This window comes from Chiloscyllium punctatum, chromosome 12 (assembly GCF_047496795.1).
Source record: "Chiloscyllium punctatum isolate Juve2018m chromosome 12, sChiPun1.3, whole genome shotgun sequence".
Classification (NCBI taxonomy): domain Eukaryota; kingdom Metazoa; phylum Chordata; class Chondrichthyes; order Orectolobiformes; family Hemiscylliidae; genus Chiloscyllium; species Chiloscyllium punctatum.
Window position 1 is genome coordinate 24,460,132 of NC_092750.1, and position 27,512 is coordinate 24,487,643.

The window sequence follows — 27,512 nt, forward strand, 5'->3', positions numbered from 1 at the left end:
TTATAAAGATTGGTTTACCAGATTAATTCCTGGGATGGGAGGACTGACAAAAAAAAAGACCGAATCAGTTAGGACTATATTCACTGGAGTTTAGAAGAATGAAAGGGATGATTTCTTAGACATCTATAAAATTCAAACAGGACTACAAAGGGAAAATGCAGGAAGGATCTTCCTAATGATGGGGGAGTCCAGAACGAAGGATCACAGTTGAAGGATGTGGGGTAGGCCATTTAGGATTGAGACAAAGAGAGATTTCTTCACCTCAGGAGTGGTGTGCCTCTGGAATTCCCTGCTACAGAAAGCCGTTGAGGCCAAAACATTGAATGTTTTCAAGGAGTTCAATATAGTTCTCGGGGCTAAAGGGATTGGAGGGTATGGGGCAAAAGCAGGAACAGGTGATTGAGTTGGGGTGAATGGCGTTTTCCTGGTCCTATTTTCTATATTTCTGTGCAATCGTTTCAACCTTGGCCTCCAAAGCTTTATGTTAATCTCTGAAATGTAAGAGCATTACACCATGGTGACAACCCTGTGCTCCCCTCTACCATCTATTCACCCCCGTTACCTCCTCCCCCCCCCCCCCCCCCAACACACATACACACACACACACACACACTCTCTCTATGCAAGTTCATACAATATTGCTAAAAGTAACATGGGTTTGAATCATGTGAAAATCTCCATTTGTTTTTTTTTGCATTGGCACTTTTGTTTCACATCTTAGCAAGTATCAGCACTGATGTTTAAAATGTGATTGAGTGGTCTGTTCAATTTAGAAAACACAAAGAACACATTTTGCTGAGTAGTACAAAGACATGTAAGCATTGATTCCTGCGAGAAATTCTGACTGAGAGTATCAAACTATTAGCAGGAGTCTGAGATATGTTGTACAAACTGTGCTGTTGTTACAAAAATACCTCCTTTATAATGGAAGCATCAACAGGGGTACATAGTGGCAGCTTTATTCCTGGCCAAAACAGACCTGATTTGGATAATTCCAGCATTATTATTGTACTGCTCCGGGAGACTTGGATTGATTTTTAAGCGTTGTGAGAACCATCCACTGCTCACTACATTTCGCTGGTGAATTCCCTGTGCTTTTGTTGTGAGAGATTGCTGCAGTTATGGCGATGGTCTCTGTTTGTTGCAGCTTATAGGGGAGAATCTTAAATAGTCTGTGCAAATAAATTTTGTTTGTTTGGCTAAATGCCTTGTTCACTATAATTCCTCTCCTAAGTCCTTACTGCATCTGACTCACTGAGTAACGAACATGAACTGGTGAATTAGGAGCAAGAGTAAGCCATTTGGCCCCTCAATCGTCTTCCACCATTTAATAAGATCATGGCCTCGATTCCACTTTCTTGCCAACCTATAATGTCCTTTGAGGCCCTCATTAGTGAAGAATTTATCTCTTCATTAAAAATATTCAGTAGCCCTAGGGCTCCCTCTGCGGAAGACTCATAACCCTGCAAGACAGAAAAAAAAATCTCATCATCTTCGTCTTAAACCCCTTTCTTAAAACTATGTCTTTTAGTTCTAGTTTCTCCCACGAGGGGAATCAGCTTTTCAGTATCCACCCTGCCGAGTCTCCTTATATGTTTCAGTAAGTTCACCAAACCTGTCCAACCGCTCCTCATAAGCCCCTCATCCCATAAATGAGTCAAGTAAGCACATTGTGTTGATAGACATTCCACAAAGAATGCACCTGTATGCATTACCAAAAATTAAGGTAAAAGTCAGGGCTATGGGGCTTGCTCATTTCAACCAATATAGTTGCACTTAACTCCTGGATTGTAGAGCTTTTTATTGTTGTTTCAGCAGTTTCAAGCTGTACAGTATACTCGAAAAGCAAAAGCATTGATTTTTTTTTGCTGAGGACAAGGTATTATTACATTCCATTTCACTTTCTGTATCCATGGGGAGACTATTTTTAACCTGCTAGCTGAAGCAAAAGGAGTAGATTTTTCACAGTGTAATAGTGCTGCCTAATGGGGCGTCAGGAGTGGACGACTAATTATCACCCTGCAACTGGCTTCCAGTGCACTTATGAAGCATCAATAAAAAGAGCAAAGATTGCCCTGAATCACTCAAACCATTTAAAATACAAGCAAAAACAAAATGGTTAAACAAAACACATAACAAAACTCGGAATCATTAAAATACATGTTTAAATAAATATTTGACAAACTGCTATGGAAAGAATTTTGCAAACGTATGAATTAAGAGCAAGAGTAAGTCAGTCGCCCCTTTGAGTCTGCTCCAGCACTTAATATGATCACAGTTGATGTGATTGTCACCACAACTCCACAGTCCCACCTACCCCTGACAACCTTTCCCTACTTATGCGTACCAAGAGCCTGAGTTGAGAGTAGTCAAAACCCCTATGAAATAATTCCAAAGGGGCTGGTATCCTGTCACCAAGTCACCTTTATTTACACGTGGAGAGTCCTTGGGCGCTGATCCTCTCAGAGTGAACTGAATCTCAAACACTCCTGTTTATATCTGTCAGGCAGGGCTTCCTGATTGGACCTGATTCATGGCCTCATTCAGGGAACTTGCATTCTGTGGGGAAAAGTGAGGACTGCAGATGCTGGAGGTCAGAGACAAAAGTGTGGCGCTGGAAAAGTACAGCAGGACAGGCAGCATCCAAGGAGCAGGAGAGTTGACATTTTAGGCATAAGCCATTCACCAGGAATGTTCTCATTTGCTGTGAAGTTGACTTGGCTGCCCTCATTACAATCACTATAACACTCTTTGAATCCGAGGACATGGGCCTGTTCTCGTTTTTTTTGTAGCAAATAAAAACCAAAAGAACTATGGATGCTGAAAACCAGAAACAAAAACAGAAATTGCTGGAAAAGCTCAGCAGGTCTGGCAACATCTGCGCAGAGAAATCTGTTCTGAGGAAGGGTCGCCGGACCCAATGCTAATGTTAGACAGAGTGGTTAAGAAGGGCATTTGGAATGCTTGTCTTCATTGCTTAGACTGTTGGGTTTAGGAGTTGGGACATTATGTTAAGTTTGTACAAGATGTTGGTGAGGCCACTTTTGGAGTACTATGTACAGTTCTGGTTGCCCTGATACAGGAAGGATGTTATTAAGTTGGAGAGGGTGCAGAAAAAATTGACAATGATGTAACCGGGGCTGGAGAGTTTGAGTTGTATGAAGAGGCTGGATAGGCTGGGACCTTTTTCACTGGAGTGTAGGCAGTTGAGGGGTGACCTTGTAGAGGCTGAGAAAATCATGAGGGATGTAGAGAATATGAGTAGCAAAGGTCTTTTCCTTTGGGTAGGGGAGTTCAAAATTAGAAGGCATAATTTTAAGCTGAGGTAAAGAAAGGTTTAAAAGGGACCTGAAGGGCAACTTTTTTCACGCCGGGAGTGATTGGTATGTAGAATGAATTGCCAGAGGAAATGGTAGATGCAGGCACAATCACAATATTTAAAAGACAGTTGGACAGGTATATGAATAGAAAAGGGTTGAAATGATATGAGGGCAAATGGGGCTAGTTTAGTTTGGGAAACCTGGTCGGCATGGACGAGTTGGACCAAAAGGTCTTTTTCCATGCTATAACTCTGTAACCATCTCCAACTTATCAAGGCTGTTCCAGATCTTATGTTTTTCAAACAAGTTGCCTCTTAGTTTTCTAAATTTCAGCTTATAAAACTTTTCCCCATAAGATAACACATCCATTCCAGGCTATTAGTCTCGTGAGGAGTCTCTGAACTCAATTTTGAATAGGTTTAAAATTGGTATGAGGTGGTCTGGATTGAGAAGATTGTGACAGTGAAGAAAAGAAACTCTGCTTGTTCCCTTTGTGCTCCATCATGACTGAATGTCAATTCACAACTGCCTGGACTCTTTTTGCCACAATATTTCTGTAATTTGCTCAACCACTCCTTTGCTTCTGTATTTGATCCCCTTACACCTTGTATTATATTGAATCTTCCTAGTCACTCCCAATGGTATGGTGGTCCATCTTTGTTTCTTCATGGTTAACAAATACGTGTAACTGATATACAGCTGCTTTACCCATCCATGGTCAGATCCTCCATCAACTACCTTCAGGTCTTATTCTCATTGTCAAACTCATTTCAGTATAAAATAATTTTATAAGGAGTGACCTTATAGAGGGTTTTATAAAATCATGAGGGGTACAGATAAAGTGAATAGGAGATCTTTTCCCTAGGATGGAGGATTTCAAGGCTAGAGGGCACATTTTTAAGGTGAGAGGAGAAAGATTTCAAAAGGACATGAGGGGCAACTTTTTTACACTGAGATTGGTTCATGTGTGGAATGAACTTCCAGAGAAAATGGTGGATGCAGGTCCAGTTACAATGTTTAAAAGATGTTTAAGTAAGTATATGAATAGGCAAGGGTTGGAAGGATATAAGCCAGGCACAGGCAGGTGTTACAACATGGGGTAAACCCTTCTGCTTAATTTCCAGCCAACCAGCTACCCCAGTAGCTGGAGCACCTGTTACATTGTGTCTTATTAAGAACACTTGGTGCTCTCACTGCTGGTTTTTATTCTCTTAAAGGTAGAGTACACCCACATCTTCATAAGAAAGGTGTGACTAGTTTGGGATTATGGTCGGCGTGAACAGGTTGGTCTGAAGGGTTTGTTTCCGTGCTGTATTGCTCTATGATTCTATGATAATCTGGGAGAACTGACATTATTTCTCAACCATGTTTGTCTACTACAAGTTATTGACAATTTGGCTCCACTTTCCAGGGATAAGAGGAAATTTTGGAGTTCATTGGTTATAAACACTTTTGGATGTCTTGAAATTATTAAAGGGGATAAATGAATGCTAAATCCTTCTTATGATTAAGACTACATGTTCAAATGCCCTTCCTGCTTCTTCCTTCTCCTTCCCAGAAGGAAAATAGCAGTTTAACCGGAATGACCGACCATTGGGCTAATTCAAAATAGTCGATTCCAGTTTTCCTAGTCAAATAATAGTTGTCACTGATTGTTTAGTTCTAATTGTACAATCTGAAAACATCTTATTTAAAGGCGAATCAGGAAAAGCAACCTAAAGAAATTGTGGATCAGCATGATGTGTGCAATCATGAAAAAACTAGTTCTGAAGCCAAAAGAAACACTGACTCTATTTGTAGATTTCAAATGTTTATTTGAAAAATGCAACTAAATTGAACATTGAATAAGTCATACAAATAAACATTTTCTTCACAAAATTTATACACAACACAATTAATCCCCAGGAACCATATTTCTTTTATGAGCAACATGGGCTATGCAAGATGTGTGGTAGAATCAGACAACATGTTCAGAGAGCCCTAACTTGACATCGATATCATCTCATCTTGTTCACTTTTCTTCAGCAGCATAGTGGGATGCTCCCCAAACAGCAATGAGTCCTCAATTAACTCTCATTATTATTGCTTGTTAAATGCCTTGTTAACCACATAATTCATAGTGTTCATATTCCAGTAGTGACCTTAACAAACTTGCCAAATAAGCTAGTCATTAGGAAAAATTGACATGGAAATCAGAGTGGGTCTCAGAATCTTCAATTCATTGCTTGCTGCAAAAGATCTCCATATTACACACTGAACACCAGCACCTTACAGTGCAAGTTAAGTGGATTAGTTATGGGAAATGCAGGGTTACAGGGTAGAGTAGATGATGTGCGTCTGGGCAGGATGGTCTTTGGAGAATCCATGTGGACCCGATGGGCAGAATGATTCTATGATTCTATAATGCTATCCTCTTAAGAACAGCACCGCACGTCTCTGGTCCACTTACCTGTCACTTCTGCACTTCAAAACTGCACCTCAGGCTGCAGCAACAACTATCATTGAATGCTACTGCAAGGACACTGTGCTCAAAGATGTCCAGTCAGCTCATGGCCTGGATCAGGCTGCATCGCTAGGTTCTTCACTCCCGGTCAACAGCGCTGACTCACTGTGAGCCCAATGGGTGCTTATGGCATCTCTGCCTTGCCTTGCCTTTTTTCTTACTTTGGCCTCTCAGCCACAGATACCAAGCTCTGTCTTGCCTGACCAATCAGTGCAGATATAATACTGGGAGGCTTTGCCATTCCAGGATCTCCGGTGTGTGGTGGATTGCTCTGGGAGTAGTGTGCGGTAAGATAGGGTGTAAATTGGAGTTATGCTTACCATGGGGTGGGAACAACAATGCAATAATTCAGAAAAGTAAACATTGGAGCATCAAAAGAAAATAGATAAGAGAGGGTATATCTTAAAAATACTGCAGGATATCAAGGTGCACATTATTGTATCAATAAAGTTATTCAGTGAATTTTTGTTTTCCATTTTATTAAAGAACATCAATGATATCAATCTGCATTGAACCAATCTGAACAGAAGTAAAAGTTTGTTAAACAAAAAGAATATATTTTTATATCAAATCCAATTAAAGAAATCAACCACAGAGTCCTAGAAATTGTAACAACCTTAATTCTTATTTTTCTGGCAGTATCCTAAACTAATATATTAATATGAATATATTAATATGATTAATTTCACCTCTTTCCATTTAATATTGTGGGCAAAGTGAAATCAATAAAATCCATGCTGTACCTTCAACTTCTGAAGTTTACACTCCAAAAGCTGACTAGTTACCAGCAGCTTAAATTTGCTTTCAATAGCTTAGGTTGAAATAATTCCAGCAAATGTTATTGTTACAAAGGATGGCTCAAGTTCATTAATTTCATATAGGTCAACTCATTGAAATTTCCTTGTACTGTTAAATTCAATTATCTGATTTGCTGCATTTCATTACTTTAAGTATGGAACAGATTTACCGAAGACTGACTCATTCTTTAGTACTGTGCATTATTATCTACTTTCTTATCCTATTATGTGGTCTATGAATTTTTCCAAAGCCTTCGCACTGATTGGATTAATGGGGAGAAATTTCCCCCAGCATAGTGACAGGAATGGTGATAGGCAGCTGCATTATATGTGACTACTCCAGGCAGGACTTGTGGCCATCTGCCTGAACACAACTGTAGTCACAAGTCACCCTGATTCATGGATTACCCTTTGTGAAGACGACTCAGCAGTTTGGATCATGTTTTAACCAAGACTTTTTGAAGGTGTCTCATGAAACATCAGGCATCATGAGCTAAACAGTGACATATCGGCTTACAAGTTGACCTGAATTTGATGGTGTGCCACTAATTGGCCAATTCAAAATAAATCACTGCCTGCTCTCAGTGTCAGAGTACATAGGGCAGTACAGCACAGGAACTGGCCCTTCAGCCCACAATGTTTTGACGAACGTGACACCAAATTAAACTAATCCCTTCGGCCTGCCCTTGGTCCATGTCCCTCCATTCCTTGAATATTCATGTGCTTATCTAAAAGTCTCTTGAAAGCCCCTATCATATCTGCCTCCACCACCGTCCCTGGCAGCAGTGTGTTCCAGACTCTTACCGCCCTCTGTGAAAAAGACTTGCCCCTCACATCTCCTTTGAACTTTCCCCCTCGCTTTAAATGCATGCCCCCTCATATTATACATCTACCCCAGGTCTCCCACCAAATCCAAATGCCTAACCTTTAGAAAAGCAAAGTCAGTAATTTGGTAAAAGGGTCACATGCTCTTTCTTCTCATCCATGAACAACCGTGTATGGTTGTTGCATATGATGTGGTGTACCTCGATTCTGTTAATCGGAACCCACGAATGGCTAAATACTGTATCTGAAAATAAATTGCTCAAACACTTAGTGGGCTCTTTAAGCATTATGGGAAATGAAACGTCCACAAGTTCAGTTAGAAAGTGTGAAAGGGTCTGCTGCCCGTTTTGCCGACAGGACCATGCTTAATGAGGATAAAGGGAATCCCTTGTGGGTGATGGAAATCTCAGTTATTCACTCCATTGATGAAAGAACATGTGTGTTGCTGCGGTTTTAGGGTCATACTTCAAATATTTAACCTTTTTGGATAACAGTTACTGTCGACTATGAGGAAGAGGCGCGCAGAGACATTTTAGATGCCCAGCTCGTAAACAAGATTGATTCTCATAGATCACTGTGCAGAGAGAGCACAGTGATTGTCATGCAAGTCAGCTGAAGTTCTTTGCAGTCTCATGGCATACCAAAGGTAACTACTGGTATCTCATCCAAAAGGAATGACGATGTAGGAACCCAACTCTGCACTGATGTACGTCTCAGTTAGCTGAAGATAAAGATAAGAAACAATAATTCCAGTTTTTTTTGTTTCTAAAAATCTAAAGATATTTTGGTAATTCTGAAGTTTGGAGGACAGTATGCTGACACATACTAAAATCTCCATTTCTGCATCTGCTATTGTGTATATGCGCTGCATATGTGCTGAATGTGCAATTAGATAATAAATATTTTTCATTGTGGAACCCGTTCCAGATGTCACCGTTTCAGAACTTGAGATTGGATTTGTGCTTTGCTATAATAGGGGCATACATAAATATGGAAGAGCTATAAAAGTAATGCTAAATGTGTAGCAAGTGAGCTGGTGAATAGACTGTTCACTTTCTGGCATCACTATACCAGTTAAAATCTCTTAGTATCTTCAGTAATTGTTGACTGATCATGAGTAATGGAGACATTTTCAGACTTTTAAAACTGAGGTATTGCGTTTCAGTATTTTTCGTTCTTGTGAATGGAAAATACATATTTGTGCTTTAAACATGTCTTTCTTCATTATTTTTCTTTTTGAAGACAGATTATGAAAACACCACAAAAAAAGAGGAATAGATACAAATTGTACAGTTTTAATTCATAGTGGATAATACACAAAGCAACAGCTTATTTGGTTAATATAGTTCAATCAATAAGATATTGACCAGTATATACAATATACAGTTTTAAATATAAAATTTAGTGTTCTCACTGTTTTTGGAACATTATTGTTTCATTCCCTTGCATTAAGAATCATTCTTTGATACATTTGAAACTGAACATGGTGAAGTTTTATTAAATCAAATGAATTTGTCACCAAAACAAACTTTATTTTAGCAAGGGACAGCATGGTAGCTCAGTGGTTAGCACTGCTGCCTCACAGCGCCGGGGTCCCGGGTTCAATTTACCCTGGTTTGCACATTCTCCCTGTGTCTGCATGGAGTTTGTCTGGGTGCTTCTCCTCCCTCAGTCCAACAATATGCAGGCTAGAAGAATCAGCCATTGTAAATTGTCCAGCGATGTGTAGGTTGGGTGGATTAATCATGGGATATGCAGGGTTACAAGGTAGGTAGGTATATCTGGGTGGGATGTCCTGTGGAGGGCCAGTGTGGACTTGATGGGCCAAATGGCCTGCTTCCATATTATGGGGATTTGATGATTCTAAGTGTCAATTCCAGTGATTCTCAAACGTGTTTGGCTGTGAACCATGTAGGTGGGGCCAAAGACCGAGTGGACCACCTGCTTCCTTCATGCATTTTCAGTTGACACCACTTATTAAAATGAACGGGAAGAATGCTGCTTTAGCGCGACACCATTGAGGTGATACCTGGCTCCTAGGGAGAGAGTGTTGGCCCCATATCAGGCTCTACATTGGACCAGTTCCTCTTCTAGGGTACAAAAAAAAGCCAAAGCACTCTTTGGAAAGAGCAATGAAGTTAACCCCAGTGTATTTCCCCTTCAAACAGCCTCACAAAAATAGAATAGATTATCTGATTGCTGTTTGTGGGAATTTGCTGACCTCAAATCAGCTGCCGCATTGGTAGCTGTTTTTGAAAAAGTAAAGCGCTGGTGGTAAAGCACTGGTCATGAAAAGTGCTATCCAGTATAAATGTGAGTGCTTGCTTTTTCTTTTTGTTATTACTCCACAACTTTGAAGCTCTGAGCTTACAGTTGTGTGTTGTAAGTGCAAAATAAATATTGTTTAGAAAACTGCATTGTCATTGCTCATTCCTATGATGGCTAGTGCCACAGACACAGGAGGGATCCAGTCAGGTCATGTGCCTTTATTCAAGTGGTGAGGCTTCGAATATTCCATTGTATATCAGTGGCTTATATTTCAGACTCGGGTCTGTGAACCACACCAAGAACCACAGATCTAGTTCATCTCCTATTCATAACTGAAAATAACTTTAAAGTAACTTATACAGTGATTTACCAGTTTTGGTTTGCCTATTGCTTAAATATTTTCTTCCCTGGTGCCACCACTATCTTTGTGCTTTTAAATGCACCCAGTAATTTTCAGTGCCTTCTCAAATGGACAAATGGACACAGTTAAAAGGAACTTGCAATGCTGATTAATTCAGTCTGAGATGTTGGCCAGTTTTCTCAGACTGACTTCCAGAAATGTATTTCTAAGCTAGTGCAATTGGTGCTGTGTGTAACTTGTGTTTGAATGGTTTTGTTCTTTTATGCTTAAAATTTAGATGATTTGAGGTGAATTGAACTGAAACATCCAATGGAACCTCGCCAAAGCTTTACCCAAGTTGCTTGAATAAGATCTTAAATGAGTATTGCCAAGTTTTGGGTTATTGAACCATCAGTTCCTGACTTATTGACTGCTTCATTCTCTTGAGCTTTGAAATACCATGGACCTTGACTTTAGCTAAAATTTACTAATTTGCACAAAAATATTGAAACGTACTTATGCAATTTGTGGAAAATTGCTAGTTGGCAATTATCACTGTTTCCTGACTTAAATAAAGTTGCCTCAGGCGTTAATCCTTAAAGCACACAACAGGGGATGACATATTGACAATGATCTGCTTGACATCGGATGTTAATCTAGTATCTGCATGCCCTTTCTTGAAAATGAACTCTTTCAATTTTCCCTTAATTGAATGCTGATCTACAACCAGTAATCTGAGGATTAATATCACCATCAATAAAACCATGGCTGACCTCATGACTCCACTTTCTTGCCTATGCTAAAATACTTCACTTCTCTGCTTATCAATAATGTATCCACTTCTGCCTTAAAAATATTCAAAGACTTTATTTTTATCAACTTTTGAGGAAGAGAGTTTCAAAGATTCATGTGAAAACAAAAATCTCCCAATCTCTGTCTTAAATAGGCAACACTTAGTTTGAAAGAGACCACCAGTTCTAGATTCTTCCATGAGAGGAAGTACCCTTTCCACATACATCCTGTCAAAACTGCTCTTATATGTTTCAATCAAGCTGCGTTTTAATCTTCTAAACTCCAACGAATAAAACCTCAGGCTATCCAATGATATCTCATAAAAGAAACCGCTCTTTCTGGGAATTAGTCTTGTAAATTCTTTTGGAATTGTTTCCAATGCATTTACATCATTCCTTCCAATGACAGCTCATTTTCCCTTGGATAAATGGATCAAAACCTTTCACAGTATTCTAGGTATTGTCTGCTTACTGTATGCTTTGTTAGCAAGACCTTCCTTCTTTTATACTCCATTCCCTTTGAAATGAAGGCAACGTGCTATTTGCCTTCCAGATTATTTGCTGAACTTTTGTGATTCATGTATGAGGACCACCAAATCCCTCTTTGCTTTCTGCAGTCTTTCTCCATTTAAATAATATTCAACTATTCTATTCTTCTTGCCAAAGTGCATAGGTTCGCATTACATTCCATCTGCTGAGTTTTTTTCCCATTCACTTAACCCTCTGTAACATTTCTGTGTCATCCTCACCACTTGCTTTTCCATAATGTATGTGTCATCTACAAATTTGACTATTGTACATTTACCTTCCTCATCCAGGTCAGTAGAATAACCTGTTAGTAATTGTGACCACTGATCTTTGTAGTATTGCACTAGTTGCAGGTCACCATTCTTGAAAATGTCCCCTTTATCTCAACTCTGTCTTCCATGAGTAAGCCAATTTTCTATCTATGCTAATATATTGCCCCTAATTTGTCAGGCATGATTTCCCCTTCATTAAGCTGACTGTTCTTGATTATTTCATATATTTCTAAATATGCTGTGATTATATCCTTTATAATAGACGAACATGTCAGATGTTAAGCTAACTGGCCTATAGTTCATTGTTTTTCTTTTGTCTCCCTCCCTTTTGAATAAGGATGTTACATTAGTAGTTTTCCGAATGCCTGGAATTAAAAATAAAACTATTTTATTCATTCTGCCCAAATGAAAGATTTATCTTTTTTCCCACATTATTCTCCATTTACTAGATCTTTTCTAACTAACAACCTATCTATATCCATTTTGTAACTTCCTTACATCCTCTTCAGAACTTAACTTTCATATCTATTTTTGAAGCCATCTGCAAATTTAGCAACCATCCCTAAAGTTCCTTCATTCCTGTCATTTGTGTGAATTAGTTGAGGCATCAGCACTGTTCCCTATGGCATACTACTCAACATATCTTGCCAAACAGAAAATAACCCATTTTTGCCTGTTTTCTGTTTCCTGCTAACCAATCTTGTATTGATGCCAACACGTCACCCTTTATACAATGCGCTTTTATTTTCTATAATATCCTTTGATGTGGGATATTATTAAATGCCTTCTGAAAATCTACATCCACTGGTTCCCTTTTAACTACAGCACATGTTACTTCTACAAATTCCAATAAATTGGTTAAACATGATTTTCCTTCCACAAATCTGTGCTGACTCTGTTGATTCCCTTGAATTTTTCTTGGTGTCCTGCTATAATTTCTTAGTTAATAGCTTGTAACATTTTCTCCGTGACATGTTTTAAGCTAACTGACCTGTGGTTTTCTGCTTTATATCTCACGTACATTCGCTATCTGCTAAGCTAATGGAGCCTTCCCTGAATCTAGAGGATTCTGGAAAATTAATATCAATGTCTCAACAATCTCCCTTGTTGTCACAGAAGGTCGAGTCATCTAGAATGTTGTGTTAGAAATAATTACCTGTGGTATTCTCAACTTAAGCAATAGATTCAATTGATTATAGGATAGAATAAAACAGAATCCCTACAGTGTAGAAACAAGCCCTTTGGCCCAACAAATTCACACTGACCCTCCAAAAAGTATCCCACTCAAACCAATTCCCCATTTCTCTACATTTACCCCTGACTAATGCACCTAACCTGCATTTCCCTGAACTCTATGGGCAATTTAACATGGCCAATTCACTTAACCTGCACATCTTTGGATTGTGGAAGGAAACCAGAGCACCCGGAGGAAACTCACGCAGACACAGGGAGAATGTACAACTTCTACACAGACAGTCACCCGAGGCTGGAATCAAACCTGGGTTCCTGGTGCTGTGAGGCTGCAGTGCTAACCACTGAGCCGCCACTATTTATTCTACCAAATGCTTATGATACTTGATAACACTTCAATTTTACAAAAAATGTTGCTGTATTAAATTATGGTTAAGTTCTGAAGAATCAAGTTTTGGACAGGTAAATATGACCTGGGTGAAAAAAATGCAAAAATGATGCACTTGCTTTCAATACCATTGATATATGATGTAATTCAGTAAACAGTTGAGAAGGCAGTTGGCAATAGACAATCAGGCTCACATTTTAGTGTAACTTGTATTTGAATTAATTCTGTATCTGCTGTCTCCACAGTGTGTGGTAATGCTGCAGGTGGTGTGGAAGATGAGGGTGAAGCTGAAGCAGGGTGGATTGAAGGAGCCGCTATCCTACTCTCCGTTATCTGTGTGGTTTTTGTAACTGCCTTTAATGACTGGAGCAAAGAAAAGCAGTTTCGAGGTTTGCAAAGTCGAATTGAACAAGAACAGAAGTTCGCTGTTGTCAGAGGAGGCCAAGTTGTCCAAATCCCAGTGTCAGAAATTGTTACTGGTGACATTGCACAAGTTAAATATGGTAAGCTGGAGAAATAGTTTTTATTAATTGTAATCAAAAGAAATACATTTTATAACTATAAAAGACTGTGTGTACATTTACTTTCTTCATCCAGGTTGCTACTGATCTCTGTAGTACTCTACTTGTTGGAAGTTGCCATCTTGAAAATGCCCCCTTTGTCTCAACTCTCTGTCTTCTATTAGTTAGCCAATCTTTGATCTATACTAATACATTGCCCCAGTACTCAGGGTTGTTAGCTTATTAAGAAGCCTTATGTGTGGTATCTTACCGAATACCTTCTGTAAATCCAAATATATTACATCTACTGGGTTCCCTTTACCTAGCCTGCTTGCTATCTCCTCAAAGAATTCTAATAAATTTGTCAGGTATGATTTCCCCTTCAATAAGCTGACTCTTCTTGATTATATCATATATTTCTAAATACACTGTGATTATATTCTTCTTAATAAATTAACATGACAGATGTTAAGCTAACTGGCCTATGGTTCATTGTTTTTCTTTTGTCTCCCTCCCTTTTGAATCAGGATTCCCAAATGTTTTGGAATTAAGTTTTTTTTAATTTTTCATCTCCTCATATAGACATTCATTGAGCTTGTTTCATTTTATTTGAGTGACTGGTTTATTAAAAAAAACCCTTATATTTTGAACTCTCTTGTTTTGTTTTACCACCGTGTTTCAGAGCCTACTGTAAGTGTCACAGACTGTACCCCCCCCTCCCCCATCCCACCCACCCTCCCTCCCTTCGTGCATTTTGGCCCTGAACGACCATTGGACATCAAATCCTATCCTCTCTGCTCCGATAAGAAGCAGCTAACACAGCTTGTAAATACCTTTGATGGTTGCCAAGGAGAATGCTGATCATCAGTCAGAGAAATTTGGACGGGAAACTAATATTTAATTCACTTTGTTTCTTTCGGTCTTTGCTTCTCAGCTGAAGGAGCCAATGGGCAGGCAACCTATCGGTGAACATTGATGGTGTTTCATGATTGTCTGAACAGGGAGCACACAAGAATCACCTTGTTTGAATTTGTCCCCTGTTGTCTCCCTCACCCTGTCAATTTTTTGTTCAATTTTTCATAGTTACTTTGTGCGCGCCTCTTTAAAAATCAGTCTTTGGGTTTAACTGTGTCTGCATCCTTACTGTTTGTCCAATTACAATTTTTCTTTTCTGCTGGTAGCAGCTCTGCTTTTGCAGATGGGACGAATGAAGTTAAAAACTCCAATATGTGTGAATTCTTGTCTTTCTCAGTTGAAACCCCAGTGTTGGAATTACCACTGCATTTAGTTTTGATTGCTCATAAGTAGGATAAAACAGCTCTGTATGATTTCATTAGTGTTCTTAATATCTTATTAGTTAGTTCCTTTGATTAACAGCTTCCATTGTTTGTTTTGAGCCATTTATCACTTTTTCAAGGGATTTCATATTCGCATCTGTCAGTAGTAGAGAATGAACCATTTTTCAATTTTTTGACATCTAGTACCATCATTGACTATTCCCTTAAGAATGTACTGGCTAGGCACAGAGTGAAGCTCCTTCTGCTCTGGCCTGACAGAAAAATATAGATCAGATTTCAAACATCATTAATTACCACAACAGTGCTTACAATTAACAAACCACAACAGCCACTCATGTGGTGCTGTCAATTCCAATTGTTATTTTTAACAATTCGTTCATGGTAAGTGAGTTGCTGGCAAGGTCAACCATTGTTACCCTTCTCTAATTACCCGTGAGGTTGGTGCTGAGGCACTTTCTTGAACTGCCACAGTCCGGCTGCTTGGGAAATGGGTTCCATGCTGTGTTGCCGCACAGTTCCAGGGACCCAGGTTCGATTCCATCCTGGAGTTTGCACATTTTCCCCGTGTCTGCGCGGGTTTCCTCCAGGTGCTCCGGTTTCCTCCCACACTCCAAAAATGTGCAGGTCAGGTGAATTGGCCACGCTAAATTGCCCATAGTGTTAGGTGAAGGGGCAAATGTATGGGAATGGGTCTGGGTGGGTTGCACTTCGGCGGGTCGGTGTGGACTTGTTGGGCCGAAGGGCCTGCTTCCACACTGTAAGTAATCTAATTGAATGACTATTCAACTGACTTGCCCCTCTACCTCCACCCCCCCCCCCCCCCCGCCCCCCCCCCCCCCCCACACCAACTTAGCTCACACACTCCCAACTACATCTCACCCAACAAACTCAATATGCCCAGCCAAGGACTAAGAACATAGAACATTACAGCGCAGTACAGGCCCTTCAGCACTCGATGTTTTGCCAACATGTGAAACCAAGCTGGAGCCGTTCTAACCTGCATAATTCCACTTTTGACCTTATGTCTATCCAGTGACCATTTAATGCCCTTAAAGTCAGTGAGTTTACTACTGTTGCAAGCAGGGCGTTCCACGGCCCTACCACTCTGAGTAAAGTAACTACCTCTGACATCTGTCCTATGTCTATCACCCCTCAATTTAAAGCTATGTCTCCTTATGCTAGCCATCACATCTGAGGAAAAAGGCTCTCACTGTCATCCTATCTAACCCTCTTATTATCTTAACCTTCTCAACCTTCTTCTCTCCAACAAAAAACAGCCTCAAGTCCTAACAGCCAGCTCTTCCCCAGGGGCAACTGCAGTGAGATCCAACTGTGGCTTCTACAGACCCCAGCCCACCTCCTTGTTGGGTCTGAACCCATCAGCATTGCACCTATTATTGCACCACCAGACCGAACACCCCTTACTCCACCATCAGACTGACCTCCCCACCCAGTGCCCCAACACAGACCCAACGCCATTCCCAATCTTTGACCCACTATCAGAAATAACACTCCCTCTATCCCGTACCCTACCAACAGACCTGACTGCCCCTTAGCCCCTTTTCCGATTTGACACCTCCCTTTACCCCACTGCCATAAGTGACACTCCACTTTCCCTATCAGAGGACTTGACAACCCTTGCCCCACCTCTGGATCTGTCCGTGCAGCAGAATCCCCCTGCTATCCCACCCCTCATCACTCTTCACCGCCAGGTCTTGCCCCACTACTGGATCCAGCCAACTCTCGTTACCTTAGTGCCAGCTCCCACTCCTCTTGCTTCACTGCCCAACCCGATCCAATCTTTGTCTCACTGCAGGACTTGACCCCCTCTTGCCCCACTGCTGGTCCTGACCCTCCTCTTGTCCCATTGCTGGTCCTGACATTCCTCTTGCCCCACTGCTGGAGCTGACCCTCCTCTTGCCCCACTGCAGGACCTGACCCCCCTCTTGTCCCACTGCTGGAGCTGACCCTCCTCTTGTCCCACTGCAGGACCTGACCGTCCTCTTGTCCCACTGTTGGTCCTGATTCTCCTCTTGCCCCACTGCTGAACCTGACCCTCATCTTGCCCCACTGCTGGACCTGGCCCCCTCTTGTCTCACTGCTGGAGCTGACCCTCCTCTTGTCCCACTGCAGGACCTGACCGTCCTCTTGTCCCACTGTTGGTCCTGATTCTCCTCTTGCCCCACTGCTGAACCTGACCCTCATCTTGCCCCACTGCTGGACCTGGCCCCCTCTTGTCCCACTGCAGGACATGACCCACATCTTGTCCCACTGCAGGTCCTGACCCTCCTCTTGCCCCACTGCTGTACCTGACCCTCCTCTTGCCCCACTGCTGGACCTGACCCCCTCTTGCTCCACTGCTGGACCTGGCCCTTCTCTTTCCCCACTGCTGGACCTGGCCCCTTCTTGCCTCACCGCTGGCCCTGCCCCTCTTCTTGCCTCACTGCAGGAGCTGATGTCTTCTTACCCCAGTGCTGGCCCTGTCCCTCCTCTTGGCCCACTGCTGGACCTGACCAACTCTTGCCTCGTTGCAGGACCTGATCCTTCTGTTACCCCCACTTACCCAGCCCCTTTGCCTCACTGCCTAACCTCACTGCCCATTACTCTTCTGTGTGACTCTAGCCACCCTTCTTCCAGACCCAAACCCCTCCCATTATCCCCCTCCAACGGACCTGACCCTATTTTGCTTCACTGCCGGACCCCACCCCTCTTTACATCATCATCATACCCAATCTTTCTTTGACCCTGCGCCTGACCTGGTACCCTTTTACCCAGCTTCGAAGCCCAGCCTACCCTATGGGAGCCTGGTGAACTTATCCATACTCTCTACCCACTTCCACGCTAGGGACCAAACCCTTCCTCCTCCACCTTCCCGCCCCACCCCATGTGGGAGCAGTTATCTCACAGCTAGCTTTCACCTTCTTGCACATTTCCAGAGCACACTTACCACCTCGTACAATGAGACTGTATCTGTTGACACCATATCCATTGGGAATACTATTTTTCTGTCACTCAATCTCCCGATCCATTTGGAACTCTCCCCACCTGGCATTCTACCTCCCTGGCATGTTAATTATCTGTCATTCTATCCTCTGACCTACTGGAATCCTATCTCCCAGCATCCTAATGTTACATTTTCCTGATGTACTTCCTGTTTGGCAGCAGCTGTCAAAGTGGCTGTATGTGATTCTTGATTTTAAATTTCAGAATGTGCAGCTGACTACTTTGTTAAAGGGGCAGTGGTTTGCCTTCTACACTATGAGGGACCTGTCAGAATAGCAGTAAAGCTCCACATTCCTGAAGAAGCCCGCATCAGAATCTCCTATCAGAAATTTGGAGCTTCTTCATTTCGTAAAATATAAGGAATGGATCAGAAACATTGGCTCATATTTATCCTTTTACGTGGCAACAACTGGGAAAATGTCAATTCAAAATTATTTTGAAGAAGGTCTGGCAGCCTGTAGAATTGTAAAACTTTTAATCCACTATTCTGGGCTAGATGCAGATCCTTTTTGTGGAGATCAAAGCTTTGTTGTTCTATTATATAACCATGTGGTTTGTTTTACATTTAACGCTTTTGTAATGACCAAGTCTAATTGTTCCATAATTGTCTGCAGTAGGAATGCATAATAAATCACTTGGCAGTGTGTTACTAACCCCTTTATTTTGTCTTTAATTATCAGGTGATCTGCTCCCTGCAGATGGAATATTAATTCAGGGAAATGACCTTAAAATTGATGAAAGTTCTTTAACTGGAGAATCTGATCATGTCCGTAAGTCAGCTGACAAGGACCCCATGCTACTTTCTGGTGAGTAGACTGTAAATTTTATTACAGAGTACCATGAATAGCAAAGAATGAGTTACATAAAAAGTGATGAGCAATCGTTATGTAAAGAAAAATCCTGGAATAGCATTAAATCCCTTTGTTTTATTCTGTGCTTTAAGCCAATACTTCTACCTGCACATTGAGATACTGTTCCAGAGTATCTCTGGGTTGTGGATGTTGGAACATGTACTGCCCCTGAGGCTGGTTACTCTTTATTTCAAAGTAAGATTCTTCAACTCGCTATGCACCATAACACTCCGTTATTTATAAGATGTACATAGGTTATCAAACACAGCTCTCAAGTGTAATGTCTAAGACGTCAGTGTTAAAATGCTCAGTCTAGACTGGTGTGTTATTTTTTACTGATGACAGGCATATGAGCAGCTACATCATCATGATTTACACTAATCTTTTTATACCACATTTTCACCCCACCTCCCCACCACCCCCTTCCCCCCCCTCCCCGCCTCCACTCCGTCCCTCACTAAGTTGAGAGGCTTGGTCGACAATATTCCTGTAGTTTACTTTAACTTCCTTTCAGAGTGTTTGGATTCATTATAATCATTATTGCCGTTATCATTACGGTCGCCATTCTCACCACCTTGTTCTACCATGCCCCAATCCACAAAGCTCTCCACTTGAGATGATCTCGACCACGAAATGTCACAATCCAGATCATAATTCTGGAATTGTTGCAATGTAACTGATCTGATTCAGTATAGTTTTGGCTGTCCCTTTATCTGTATAGTGGCTTCTGCCTTCCTGTTCCTGAAGCAGACTTTCAGCATGGACTTTAAAGTTGTCAGCATTTTTACCCTGTTTCCAGAGTTGTACTAGTTCTGCTGCTTTTTGCTGTGGCTTTTCTCTGGTTGTTTTATCTTCACCTGGTCATAAGAGGTTACATTTGGCCTGAAATTGTGTTTCAATAATGGTGTGCCCTTTTAACTTCTTCCCCATTCACAATTCTGCTGGCAAGTATCAATTATTCAATGGCTCTGTAACTGAGTAGAGCTCAGACTGGGTTCTTATGCATCAGTGACTTCATAGCCCTGAGTGTTGTTTCCGTCTCTCCACTTGACTGAGGATGGTGTGAAGAACTTGTCGCCAGCATGATGCCTGCCTCTGAAATGAACATCCTGAAATCTTCAATCATGAACTGAGATCCATGGTCTGACCCTAATTCTGTCAGAAAAATGTATTAGAAAGATCTATCTCAATGTTGTCTGTCATCACTGAGTTTTCTGTGGTTGAATTAAGTTAATCCATCTTGAGTACTTATTTATTAGGCCCAAATTCATTTTCCTTCTAAAATCAAATAAATCAGTTACTAGCCTTTCCCACGGTCTTTTCAGAAATCTTACAGAAAGGATTGGCTCTGTAGGTTGTGTATAGCACTGTTAGGTATGATGAAAGGTAGTCCTGTATGTCTTTTGGAATGCCTAACCACCTCTCTGATTCTTCTGCTGTTCTTCTATTCGTCCTGGTACCTGGAGATCCTGCCAAAAGTTTCTGGAGCATTTCTCTTCTCATTGACTGTAGCATAACCATTCTATGACCGTAAACCAATAAATTTTTTACTGCTGTTCTGTGCTGTTTCTGCTCATTTTATCTTTTCAGCACTTGGTCCACTGACTATTTTCGACTGCCTTTATAGAGAGTTGTCTCATCTTTGTGTGCTCCTTCTGTGACTTTTGTACTGCACTGATTTGTCTGAGTTTGCCTTCAGTTGCTGTAGAATAAAACTCCACTTCTTTTATAAAAACAAGACCTTCTTCATCCACTGCTGCTTTTGAGACTCTATCTGCCACTACTTGCCTGGCATATGGACTATACCATTGTCATCTGCCTGAACCTGAATCTTTGTAATATTAGAGGCATTCTTGAGATTTCTTTTCAACCCAACACTGTTACAAAAAGCTTGTGGGTATCTCATCCTGGAATTTTAGTTCCATGAAACCAACTTCCCTCTTTCACATGTACCTGATAACTTTTTCTTCTTTGTGCGGCTCTGTTCAGTCTCTGTCAGAACTCTTAACATGGATTGGACTAACTTTTGTGTTCTGTCAGTTTGCATTGAATATGAAATGCTGCTCGTCCTCTGTACAATGCATCTACAGATACTATAGTGTATTTTTGATGTGCTAAAACATCTGCAGATAGTAACTTCTCTCTAATGTTTTCAAAAGCCGCGGTCTGTTCTTTATTCCAATACCATAGTGCCTTATTTCAAAAGCTTTCTTATGGAGTTAAAAGACTGGCTAAGTGGGGCCAACATTTTCCACTTGATTTAACATGCCTAAGAAAGGTGCTGTATATCTTTTATGCACTTATTTGCCAGAATTTCACTGATGCCTTTTGTCTGTCTTGGATCCACTATTGTGCTATGTTCTTGGACAATGCATCCTGCCTAACGTAATTGTCATTCTGCAGCAATGGATTTTTCATTTAGTGTAAGGCCTGTATTCTGTAATGTCCTTAACAGGTCCCTGAGTCTCTGGTCATGTTCCTTCTTCCATGCACTAGGATATCATCCAAATGACAAATAGTCTCTTGTTTCCCCACCAGGAATTTTGGACAGAAGAATTTAAGCATTTTTATATTTATATATGGCCCAAATGATGTAATAATTAACATCAACAATCTTGCCCCTTGGTTTAACAATGTGCAGATTTATGAAAGCTTGCTTGTTGCCAATTTATCATTAAAATAGGGTGGATTTCCCTCTGAACACCTTTGTTTAATTGGGTGAGATCTAAAGACAATCTTAGTTCTCCATTTATCCTGGGAACAGGTTTTGGACTAGAGTACCGTTGTACCAATTCTGTCACTGGTGATATACCCCACTTTGATGCTGTCTAACTCAGGTTTCACTTTACTCATTAGAAGATGAGAAATAGATGGGTTTTACATTTTCTGGCAGAATAATGTGACAATACGTTGTCTTAAAAATTTTGAATAACTTCAGAAATTCCTGCTGAAATTCTCAGCTACCTTCACCCTGAACAACAGTAGCACTCTCTCTTTGAGAGACCTAGAGGAATACCTGCATTACTGCTCAACAGTGCGCTTATGGACAAGGTCTCACAGACATTTCATCCTTTGTAACTAAACTTCATGGTAATTTCCAAATCCACTTAAAAACCCACGCTTCTTGGACCTTGGAGTTTTAGGTTAGCTGACCTGACCCTCACAGCCTTCAATTAAGGCAAGCTTTCTGCCAGTATTAAAACAACTGCACCAATATTATATTTAAATTTTGTTATAAAGCCTTGTACCTTCAACTTGTTGGTTGAGAAGTTTTGACTCTCTTTGATCTCTCCGAGACATGTTTGCGTTACCTTTTGCTCTGCATCTTTCAACTTGAACTTCTTTCTTGTTGTAAATATACCATATCCCTGGAATTTTTCCTTTTGCAAGATCATTTTTGTATTTTTTTAGGTGATGAGAGGAATGAATTTACCCTTTTTAGGTATGTCCCAAATGAAGTTATTTACAGTACTTAGCTCCCCCTGCTGGATTGTGATCGTGATTCAGTTGGAGCCACATCTTGAATAATTTGATGTGGCTGATGGTATTTTGGTAGCATCCTGGAGTGTAACAACAACATCTTGGAGACTCACCATCAAAATGTGTCAAAATAGTTGGGTAGATTTGCTTGCAGTGCTGACCAGTTTCTGCCTCCATAGCGAATCGGATTCTCTGTTCTAGCCTTAAATCCTCCTTGGATTGACAGAATCGGATAATTTCTTATGCCTCGTAACAACCACAATTTAGAATCATAGAATCCATGCAAAGCACATAAAGGACATTTAGCCCATCAAGTCTGCACAGACCATCCAAACTTCACCCACCTTAGCCCCATATCCCTGCATCTCCCATGGCTACTCTGCGTCCCTTATGCATCCCTGGACACTACAGGGCAATTTAACACGGTCAATCCACCTAACCTGAACATCTTTGGACTCTGATTTATAATTCCTTCAAAGTGCCTTTCTTCCCACATCTTGCTAGATAATTTAAATCCTTTAAAAAGCTTACTATTGATTCTCAGGATGAGAGATCACTGATTAAATCTCAGCCATTATTTCTAATTTGAGGTTAAAGTACACATCAAATGCTTCAATCAGTTCATCATATTCTGTGGTACTTTTCTCCATGCTTTGCCTTTCCAGCATATCACCTACTATTGGTCCACCAGCATATAAAAACATATTGGCTTCCTACAGTGCTGAAGCTGCCATTTCCAGACCTCCTGCTCTTGACTTCCTAGGTCTTTCCTGAATTCAATTGGATGAGATCATGGCAAAGTCTCAGCCAAAGCTGCCATCCTTATGGGCTATTGAGCCTGACTAACCGAGATGGGTACTTACGTTATTCCTTCTTACTGTTGACGTTTCTGATTCTGTTTCTCTCCTCCTGCGTATTATTGGTTCATGGCTAGGCTTTGAAGTCGGAAGTCTGTTTCCCTGCTGTCAGAGTCTCCTTAGCCCTGCAATTGGATGTCTCCAAATTCTTCTTCTCGAGTCTTCTCTTTTTCCAGCTTTTCCTTGAAGTTTTCCGGGGTCTCAACTTGGGAGCTTTCCCATTTCAGCTGTGTCCTTTCGATTCTGATTTAAGTTGAGATCCAAGCTCTGGTGTTTTTTTATTCTCTGTAGCTGTCATCATTGCTTTATCTTGTGCTCTAGATCAATGCTGCTCCATCTACATTGAAATACTGGTCTGGTGTATCTCTGGGATGTGGTAGTCTGCACATAACGCTGTTCCTGAGGCAGTGTATCATTAGGTCAGGCTCTTCAACTCCTCATTACTGTAGCACCCCTTTATTTATATATTTTCACTTGAGATTTTAAGAACATTAAGTCCATAAGACCACAAGATGCACGAGCAGAAGTAGCTATTCTGCCCATGGAGTCTGCTTCACCATTGGGTGAGATCATGGTTGATCTGATGATCCTCAACTCCACTCTCCAGCTCTTTCCCCATCACCCATAATTCTTCTATTGATTAAAAATCTGTCTATCTCAGCTTGAATATACATTATGATCCAATCTCGACAGCCCTCTGTGGTAAAGAACTCCATAGATTCACTATCCTGTGAGAGGAAAAACATGCTCTCATTTCTGTCTTAAATAGGCAACTCTTTATTCTGAGGTTATGCCCTCTGGTTCTAGACTCCACCATAAAGTGAAACCTTTCCTCATCTATCCTGTTGTACTCCCTAAGAACATTATATGTTTCAATTAGGTCTCCAGTCATTCGGCTAAACGCGAATGAGTACAGACCCAACCTACTCCATGTCTCCCAATTAGAAAAGCTGTCCATACTCAGAGTCAACCTGGTGAGCCCTTTCTGGATTGTCTTCAATGCCAGGAAATCTTTCCTTAGATAAGCAGATCAAAACTGTTCACAATGTGGTCTGGCTCATGTCCTGCAGAGTTTTAGCAAGGCCTCCCCATTTGTATCCTCTGTTCATTTTCAAATAAAGGCCAACATTCTATTTACCTTCTTTATTACCTGGAACCTTGGATGCTAGCATTTTGTGATTCATGCAATAGGATGCTCAAATCCTTCGGTGCTGCAGCTTTCTACAATCTTTCTCCATTTAAATAGTATTCAGCTCTTCTATTTTTCTTGCCAAAGTGTTTCACCTCATATTTTGCCACATTACATCGCATTTGCCAAGACTTTGCCCACTCACTTAACCGGTCAATATCCCACGATAACATTCTTCTATCACCCCCACTCACTTACCCGGTCAATATCCCACTATAACATCCCTCTATCATCTCCACTCACTTAACTGGTCAGTATCCCACTATAACATCCTTATATCATCACCATTCACTTAACTGGGCAATATCACACTATCATATCCTTATGGCATCCTCACCACTTGCTTTCCAATCTATTTTTATGTAAACTGCAAACTTGGTGATTGCACATTCACTTTCTTCATCTAAATAATAATATATATTTTGAACAATTGTGACCATAGCACTGATCCCTGTGATACTCCACTACTTACAGGTTGCCATCCTGAAAATGTTGCCTTTATGCCAATTCTCTGTCATTTATCAGTTAGCCAATCCTCTATCCTCTATGCTAATATACCATCCTCAGCAGTACGGGCTCCTATCTTATTATGTAGCCTGATGTGCTTTAGCTTATTAAATGCCTTTTGGAAATCCAAACCAAGTCATTGTATTAAAGACGGGTGACAACATGGATAGGAAACTGATTGAAGGGCAGAAAGTGGAGCTATGATAAATGGTTATATTTTATTTGAATTAATATGGACAGTGATATAGCCTTAATGTCCAGACTAGGGCTATTGTTGTTAATAAGGGAAAATGACATGGGCTATAGTTTCATAGTTGATAATGAAGAGCACTGTAAGTTATGTAAGGAGGGCATGGACAGATTAATGGATTGGGAGATAGACGTCCAAAAATCATTGTAGAAAAGTCTGAATTGAAACAATTTGGGAGAATAATGATGAAAGGACATATATACTAAATAATAAACTTCATTAGAATAGAGGAGCTGACACCCCTAGGGGTTTTACATGCATAAATATTTAAAAGGATGGGAAACATTGATAAATTGTCAAAAAGCATTTTGATCTTAATTTTTATTACTGCAGCATAGAGCATTAGAGCGAAGTTGCAATTGTTGAAAAATTTGAATTCTATTTCTTTATTTTCATGTGGTCACTTGTTTTAATAAATTATAGATTGGAGCTTTAGGTGTTTAGAACTGTTCCACAGCTGCAACTTTATTTTTGGATTTCTGGATCTTATGTTCTGTACAGATTTAGTTTTGTTTATGATAATAACATGACTGTAAATGATAAAATGGTTATTTGTTTAATCATATCTTTCACAGTAGTGTGCTCTGAAATATTCGCAAGGTGTGATAGGAAGCTGCAATAAAATTTTAAAATTTAGTTTTACATTTAAAAATCCAAAAAAAGTTCTCAATTGATGAATACAAGAATTTTAAATGTGCTTGCATATAGCCATATGTGAACAGGAAGGATTTGTCATGTCCAAACAAATGGTCTTTATTGATACTCCTCCAAGGAAATTGTACTTAGAACCATAGAATCTCTACAGTATGGAAGCAGTCCGTTCAGCCCATCAATTCCACACTGACCCTCCAAAGAGCATCCCACCCAGACTCCCCCTACCCCTACCCTATCCTTGTAATCCCACATTTCCCGTGGCTGATGCGTCTAATCTGCACATCCCAGGAAAATTTAGCATGGCCAATCCACTTAACCAGCACACCATTGGACTGTGGAAGGAATCTGGAGCACCCGGAGGAAACCCATGCAGACTCTGGGAGAATATGCAACTCCACACAGACACCAAGGCCAGAACCAATTCCGGGTGCTTGGAGCTGTGAGGCAGCGGTGCTAACCATTCAGCCAACATGCTGCCATTCTTGGTGTGACTTTGCAGATAGGTGATCCCCATTTCAATGGTGTTGGAATGTAGCTAGAATAGTGATGCTGATGTACATCCATCTCTGATTTTGACATTTCGACTCTGGAATTTGGCATTAGTCTTTTAGAAGCAATTCAGTTAGGGCTTTCCAATTCAAAACTCAATTTTTATACATGATTATTCCTTGAAAAGGAGAGCTCCTTAATGTGTACAATGCAACTGGGGTGATAGCTGCAATCTACTGATCCCTGTGGTTATAGACTGTGGTGATTAAAGGAGACCTTGTTAGAAGGCCCCCTCTAGGCAATATCTGGACTTCAGCCTCAGCTGAGGTAGGCATCCATACAGTGAGCTGAAAAATGTGTAGCTGGAAAAGCGCAGCAGGTCAGGCAGCATCCAAGGAGCAGGAGAATTGACGTTTCGGGCGTAAGCCCTTCTTCAGGCTGATGCCTGAAACGTCGATTCTCCTGCTTCTTGGATGCTGCCTGACCTGCTGCACTTTTCCAGCAACACATTTTTCAGCTCTGATCTCCAGCATCTGCAGTCCTCACTTTCTCCTAGTCCATACAGTGAGGGGAAGACCCTGACACAAGATTCACGGATTTTGTTTCCCGTCACGCCACTAAATCCATGTGTGTGGGACTGGGAAAATTCAGCTCAGTGCCATCGGTAAGTATGGATTTTGCTCTTTCGAAGATTGATTTGAATTCTTAGCTGCATGGGTGAAAGCAAATGAATATTACATTTTCTCATAATGCTACATCACCCAAAAAACAAATTTGGAATCAGAAATAGGAAACATCCAGACACAAAGTAATTGGGGAAATGGAAAATGGAAAAGCTGATGTATTCTCAGTGTGGGTTAATATTAACTGCTTTTAGTTTTGAAGGGGATTGTCACAGACATTCATGGCAATCACCTGCTGATGAGTGTTCACGGTTAGGCTTTAAATACTATCAGAGGGGGAAATGAGTATTCAAAAATACTAACCAATCTATAAAACTGGTTCTTGACATCCTTACCTTCAATAAACATTCCACAATTCTATTTTTAGTTCTGTCAGGAGACGTGTTCTTTAATGACTTCCACTGTACAAGGACTAATTTACTGTGTCAAGGATAATGAAAGACAGCACATGCTGCAGAAATGTGTCACTGCAGTGTGTGTGTGAAACATACTGAACATTTTGAAATATGTCAAGATTTTGACTAGCAG

General features: G+C 40.7%; 1 protein-coding gene across 26 annotated transcripts in view; it reads left to right on the top strand.

Annotated features, from left to right (window-relative positions):
- The window catches only part of atp2b2 (ATPase plasma membrane Ca2+ transporting 2), an 824,012-nt gene that overhangs the window by 555,955 nt on the left and 240,545 nt on the right, over positions 1-27,512 (top strand). For all 26 annotated transcript variants that reach the window (XM_072582139.1, XM_072582135.1, XM_072582136.1 and 23 more), the window contains 2 exons: positions 13,469-13,726; positions 18,705-18,830. In XM_072582139.1, coding sequence (XP_072438240.1) covers positions 13,469-13,726; positions 18,705-18,830 — 384 coding nt within the window. The remainder of the gene's footprint in view (positions 1-13,468; positions 13,727-18,704; positions 18,831-27,512) is intronic.